Raw genomic sequence first — 7,287 nt, 5'->3', positions numbered from 1 at the left:
CCCACCCCCAGTTAGCTGGTCTGCTCTACAGCATTTGAGTATATTAAGCATTCCCTTCTTTTTGAAAACTTCTCTTTCCTTAACTCTGGGATAACAAACAAGCTGACCTCTCTCCTATTTCTCAAAAAGCTCCTTGTAAATTGCTTTCAGTAACTCTCTCCCTAATTGGAGATGTTCTTCAAAGTCCTGTCTTTCTCCCTGGGCTAAACTACTTCCAAAAGCCACTTATTAAAATATTTATTTGAGTCACAATGACACTTTCTCTTCTCGGAGAACTTATTCACACTTGTACCTCAAGGTGTCACCTCCTTAAAGATGAATCCCAAACTTCTATCATCCTTGACCTTGGTTCCAAGCCTTACTTCTTCACTTACTGGACACTTATATTTCAGTTTTTTGTTTTGTATTTTTGTCCATGCCACTCAGCATGTGGGATCTTAGTTCCCTGAGTAGGGACCAAACCCATGCCCCCTGCATTGAAAGCGTGGAGTCTTAACCACCGGACTGCCAGAGAAGTCCCTACATTTCAGTTTTCAAATGGTACAATAATATAATACATCTAAAACTGCAATTATCTTCTCCTGTAATTGGGTCTCTCCCATTTTTGTTGATTTTTGTCAGTTTTGTCAGTGATTCATCCCCCTAGTCCCCAGGTTTCAAATCAGGGTTGTCTTTGATTTGTCCATTCTCTTTCTCCCATCATAAAGTCCTATTGATTCTTTCCTTGCAAGATATTTCCTATTCATCCTTTGTTTTTTGTTCCCCTTCTCTCTGTTCTGCTTCCAGTTTCTGTTCTGCGCTAGTTTACCTTTATTCTTTTACCACAACAATCCTGCTAAAGAAGTACTTTTTGCATGGCACTTTTTTTTCCTGCTTTATAATTTTCAATGAATCTCTATGGCCTGAGGAAAAGTCCACACTCTTTTGTCTGACAGATAATACCTTGCAAGATGAAGACTCAGCTTCAATCTTCAGTGTTTTCTTCTACTCCACTTGAAAATAAACTCTCCATCCCATCTAGGCCCATCTTTTTTTTTTTTTTTAACATCTTTATTGGGGTATAATTGCTTTACAATGGTGTGTTAGTTTCTGCTTTATAACAAAGTGAATCAGTTATACATATGTTCCCATATCTCTTCCCTCTTGTGTCTCCCTCCCACCCTCCATATCCCACCCCTCCAGGCGGTCACAAGGCCCATCTTGCCGTGCTCCTGAAACAAATTCCTCATTCCCGTATCCCTACCTTCATCCTTTCTTATGCATACCATTCCCCCTACCTGAAAGCCATCACTTTCCCTTCTCCTGACCAAATCCTTGCTGATGAAACTCAAGTCCCAGTTCCTCCGCGAAACCCTCTCCCATTCCAGTTCACAGTGTTTTCTTGCTTCCTCTTCTGAACTCCCATCTGCTCTATTTCTTTGACAACATTAATTTATTGTCTTGAACTACTGCATAAATTTGTTCATGCTGTAGTTGCCTTTTAAATCAGATTTCAGTTTGTATGAAAAAACTCGATTCCTATTTAGTTTTTCTATCACGCCTCCACCAGTTACCACACACAATGCTATAACAATAGGTGCTTAAAAAATGTTACTTTGTTACTTCTTTTTTCTAAAAGAAAAGGCTGTGCTTTATAAAAAATCTGTTTTGTCTAATGATATCTGTTATTGTGGATACTAAAGATGTGGATGAAAAATAGCAAAACTCTCCTAAAAGATCCACTTTACACTTATCCATTATACTAAAAAAAAGTCCCCTCTTTCTCCCACCATTTGTCTTTGTTTGTGAGAACAATAGATTATTTCCCTTTTTTAGAAAATATTATTACACTCTGATAAAAGTTCTCTTGTTCATAAATCCCTCTTACCTTCACTCTTTTCTGAGTGCAATCTTAGATCTTAGCAGGTGTTTCTGAAGGTCAAAAAGAACCAGCAGACTCAGCAGACATAGTAGTATCCTTCTTTCTTTTTATTGAAAAGGAATCATTTCTATTCTAGCGCAAACAATGTATATTTTACATCATAAAGCAAGATATAATTTACATATTACGTTTCTTATGAGATCTTTATACCCTAAATGTCATTCCCTTTTTTATCCGGTCACTTCTTCCTGCTTGATCTAAACTGCCAAGTACCCTACAAATCAGCGCCTTGTTTTGGTGGTGGGGGGGACTGGGGACACAGACAGATAGTTTATATGTATTCATCTGTTATCTGTGTATAGATGATAAGGAACAGGGATATGCCTTTGAATTTTGTGTCCCTGAGGCCCTCTGTTGACACCTGGTTTAGGAGCCAGAAGGCTATTCCTCCAAATCACGTATCAAACTTCTATTTTTTTAATCAATAACGAATGAACAAAATTGAGTGCTTGTACCCTGTGTACATTACATAATAGGTGTCTGTGGTATTGATTCACTAACAATAAAAGCTCCTGTGGCGGACAGCATTGGTTACTCTATGATATTCCTGGACAGCACTTGCCCAGGTGTTGGGTAAAATTGCCTAATTTCATCCAGCACTGGGGTTATGGGTTCAGGCTTTTCTCTTCACCACTGGAAATGAATGTCAGGATGCAAGTTTCAAATGACCTTGTTTTACATGATCCTCTCTTTACTCCCTCTTCTAAGATTTCCCCCTTTTTAGCAAAATCTTTTCACCTATGATGTCTCTTCCCTGCACTATATAACCCAAATCCTCTTTCAGCTGTTCTCTCCAAACCCCAAAAGTTCACCAATTTCTTGGACTGCACTCATTTCACAAAGAATGTTTTAATCTGTTAGGATACACTGTTCCTTTGAAACTCGATAATCTGCAGCAACTAGTGGGACAAAAGAATTAGTTGAAGAATACTTTAGGAAGCAAGTAATGTGTGTTGTTCAGCCAGCCTACATAAACCATTCAGTAAGAAATGTTTTAATAGTATGTTAAGAGAGAATCAGCTGATGAAAGCAAAATGCATAAGATGGGCTTCCTTCTTAATAAAAGAAGTTCAAAATCAACATAGGAAATACATTTTCAGATTGGTGGCTGTTTGACTGAAAAAATACCACCATTAGCTTAATCTGATATGCCAGGGAAAATAAAAAATCTGTACTGAAAGTGCATCTTAAATCCCAAATCCTTGCCTGTCACTCAGAGTTGGCATATTTGGCCAAAATCAATCTAAACCTTTTCAAATTACTGATAAAAATTATTAGAAATCCAAGTTGATCAGGATGAAAACATAAGTCAAAGATATGTCCTGTGCGTCTTAAATTATTCTTTGGTCAAATGATGTGATTTTTTGAGAGGTCTGCAAATATAAACCTATTTCTCATTTCCAAATACAAGGTTATAAGTATTTACAGCAAGGTAGCATTTCCTTGCTAGAAAACAAGGCTTCTGGGTACAGCAGCCTTCTATTAACATGGTATACTTTTATATTCCCTTTCCTCCCATGGCTACAAAGCGCTGGACATACAGAGAATACAGGAAAGAATGAAAAAGCAAATGATTAGAGCCTCACAACACCCCTGTGAGGTAGGTAAGTATTGTTAAACCCATTTTACAAAAAAGGTAAACCAAGGCACAGAATGAACATGGTTTGGTCAAGTTTACCTGACAAGTTACAAAAGCACGGGTAGAAACAAAGAGAAAGAAACAAAGAAAAGGTCAATCCTGGCTCCCAGCCCTAGACACGAAACTTTATTTCAATATATTAGAAGATAAAAATAGCCCACAATTGCCTTTTAAATTTTTAGAATTTAGATAAACCTTTAAGTATTCCACTTAAAGACGTATCTTTCAGATTTCTGTTGAGTGGAAAAAGGACAGATGACGAAACGGCTTTCCCTCTTCTAAGTGTAATTCCCGTTATCAGAATGTATCAGCATTCCACCAGAGTTCAGGTGCCAAACTCAAGGACATTTTCATAGCCTCAAATAGTTTCTAATTTATTTAAAACCCTAATGTGAAAATTAGACCTGTTTTCAAACAGCTGCCCTATCAATTGCTCTGTGGCCATAATAAGAATTTTGTGTAGAGAAAGAAAGGAAATGAGATCCCTAATAAAAAGTCTTATCACCGTAGAAATAAAGACACTGGTGATGGTGTGAAATTTGCTCTTTGTAGTGTTTGAGAAACTGCAAACTCAAGCTTGCAAGAATATTTTATATATATATAATATATAAATATATACAGTATATATATAAGTGTGCATATGACTACCCTTAAGGCACCAAAGAGATATAGGCCATGCCTTTCACAACAACTTAGTCTTTGTTTTCCTAGAGAAATGTCTCTCCCCCTCTCAAGTGAAAAATGTATCTTCTATCAAATAGCCTATGACAGCAAATCATTCAAGAAACCACAAATATCTTTAACTTAGGATGGCTGATTGATTGGATAGGGGTGAGGGGTGGTAGTGATGGTAATATTATCCTCTATAGTTTAGAGCTTAAATCTAGAGCTTAGATCTAGAACTTAGAGCTTAGAATTAGCCAGACATAGCCAGTCACACTGGATCAGACAGGCCAGTGACCAGATGTTGTGTACAATTGCTTTTTCTTTCCAGTAGCTGATGGAACAAGCTTACCATGACCAACAGAGATGGAGACAATGAGAAAGGGAATTATGTCTGGCACAGATTCTTCAGAAAGACTTTGGCTTTTCAGAAGTTCCTAGAGCTTCTGTACAGAGAACTAGGAAGAAGGATAGTGTAAGACACTGAGGTTCAAACAGGTCAATGAGGAGACTATAGGCAATTATTCTGAATATATATACATATATGGTTTCTTTGGCTGCTGTAGATTCTTTTAAAACCCATACAATCATGGGGGTGGGTGGGCTGAACTTAACTGAAGAAGCTCAGAGTATATCAAGCAAAGCATATGAATAGAAGGAAAAACAAAATTAACACACACAGAAACAAGTGGTGGTGGTATCCCAGAGGGAGGAGGAACATTTGTTAACTAATTTTCATTTTGCTCCTCTCCTGCTTTTCTCTGCCATGGTCCCAATAGTTTATTTCTGTGTTTGTTTGTTTGTTTTTATTTTTTTCCAGCAGATGTAGAAATGACAGAGCAGGATAGGTGTCTTATGGTTTTTGATTTCTTCTTAGGCCTGTTTAATTATTTTTTTCCTCAGTTGACTGTTGGCACCTGGTTCCTCTGTAAACTATATTCCTTGGCCTTCAGTCTCAGGTTGGCAATGCTGTTGGCCATGTTGATGCCCTGTGCAGGGCTATTGTTGGCACATGTGGCAGAATAAGTAGCCATGGCGCTGTAGGGACAAAGGAGAGAGCAGGGAGAATAACAGGCATTAGTTTCATAAAGCTGCAAGTCTGTGCCCCAGATGGGTACAAGTCTCAGGATGGGGGCAGGTAGGGGCAGGTGGGTTGGACTACATGACCTCTGAGGTCCCTTACAGCCCCAGATTCCATTAGTCTAAGGCCCTTGGAAAAGGGTGGCAGTGTTTTGAAGGGCAGGGAAAAGCAGTGGAGCATGGAACAAGACGAGGGGAAAAGTATTTTCTGTGTTGGATACAGTGAGTAATGATTTATTTCTGGGGTGAGAGAAGAAAGCTGCTTATGGTGGATAACAGGTGTTTCATCAGTTGACCAGTTAAAACAGTGTTTAATCTTGTCCTGCCTACATCACCAGCTTGTGGGAGTGAGGAGGAAGAGAAGGAGGCATTTGAAAAGAAACTAAGGGGCATTTTTCATTCCTCATTCTAGGTAGCTGACATTAATCCTAACATATTTTAGATAATCACTGAATACCATTATTAAATAGTGTACTTGGAGAACCAGTTAAATAATCTAAGATGACTTCTCTGCCTTTGTTGATCCACTGGTTGATAGTACCAAGCACTGCCAAATCAAGAGGTTTCCACTCCAATTCGCCTTGATTTTATAACTTATTCAAAAGTACTTGAGCAGCTTACACTGTCTTTCGGGTCAGTTATTTTGGAAATGTTTATATCTCTTAGATAAACTAGCAAATGCTCCAGTTTCAGTATTCCTGACCTCAGAGGTAACTTTCTGACTGTTCTTATTGCTGAGAAAAACCCAAAGTTGTTTTTCATTGTCAGAGACTGTAATTAAGACCTAGGAATACCACTGGGCAGAAATTTGTAATTGGTGGTTTTCTGTTAATTGTATCCATGAATTTCTTTTAAAGGAAAAGTAAAGGTTGCTTAGACTTGGATGCAAATTATCCATTACTTGATACTAAACAGCTATAAGGGAACTCATTTTAATTCAATGAAAATGTTCCTAGTTGTTTCTAAGATTAGCAAAATACCTTTCAACTGAGGGCTGGAATGAGATAGACTTATAAATGGAATGACATGTGCTCTTCTGGTGCCTGCATTCCTATGCAATTTTGTCAGCCACACAGGAGTTTGTGGTTCTGGGGATCAAGTGACAGACCAGAAAGAAAAAACTAAAGCTACTCTACAAATAGAGAGACTGTATCATTAATACTTATTTGGGACACCACATAGTCAAGATTTACAGTCAAGACGTATAGTCAAGACTCACAATAGCCTATATCAGCTCAGTTACTAGCAATTAACCCAGGAAAATTGGGTTAAAAAGTATAATTAGGTCTTTCCAGAAATATGATCCTTAATTTAAGACCCTTATAACACTGGTATGTGTGTGAGTGTGAGTGTCTGTGGTTGTGTCCTATGGCAGGGGGAAGACTCAGAAGGGTTCCAAAATAACCCTACACTCTTCTATTTCACTGTTGTGTGTTTCACTCTTACTCATTTCTGGGTGCATGATCTTAACTGTCTACACAAAGATTTATCTATAGCACCCTGTACTTTTCCTTTTAGGACTTATTTTAATTCCTCATACTATAAGCCCCATAGATGAGATACCACATCTGCCTTGTTCACCACCGTGTCCCCAGGTAGAGCTAGCACCATATCTAGCACATATTTGGCATTCAAGAAAGTATTTAATGAATAGATAAGTAACTGAAAAATATCTAGATACTGTATGATTAAACTGATTCCTGCTCAGTATCAGTGATCTCTGTCATCCTGCTGTGAGTAATGATTTCTAAAAATATTTTACCAACATGCTTTTATTTTAAGGAACCAGTCCTTCCCGTTAATTTTGCTGTCTTAATCGAATGTGCAAAATCAAAAGGGACATGACAAAAGCAAGACTGATGATTGCATATTCTTAATCCACCATATATAGCTTTTAACAGTAAAAAGTGAACAAATATTGGTGCAGGTTAGACTTATAGAATAGACTATTACTTCTACTACTGTCTACCAAAAGATAAAGACA

General features: G+C 37.8%; 1 protein-coding gene across 1 annotated transcript in view; it reads right to left on the bottom strand.

The window, feature by feature from the left end:
• Positions 1–1,950: 1,950 nt before the first annotated feature.
• The window catches only part of PRRX1 (paired related homeobox 1), a 72,947-nt gene continuing 67,610 nt past the window's right edge, over positions 1,951–7,287 (bottom strand). Inside the window, exon 4 of the mRNA XM_024742395.1 lies at positions 1,951–5,261. Within this exon, the coding sequence (XP_024598163.1) occupies positions 5,123–5,261 (139 nt within the window). The 3' untranslated portion in view covers positions 1,951–5,122. The remainder of the gene's footprint in view (positions 5,262–7,287) is intronic.

Source organism: Neophocaena asiaeorientalis, unplaced genomic scaffold (assembly GCF_003031525.2).
Source record: "Neophocaena asiaeorientalis asiaeorientalis breed wild unplaced genomic scaffold, Neophocaena_asiaeorientalis_V1.1 scaffold99, whole genome shotgun sequence".
Taxonomy (NCBI): Eukaryota; Metazoa; Chordata; class Mammalia; order Artiodactyla; family Phocoenidae; genus Neophocaena; species Neophocaena asiaeorientalis.
This window is presented reverse-complemented; position numbering and strand designations above follow the sequence as displayed.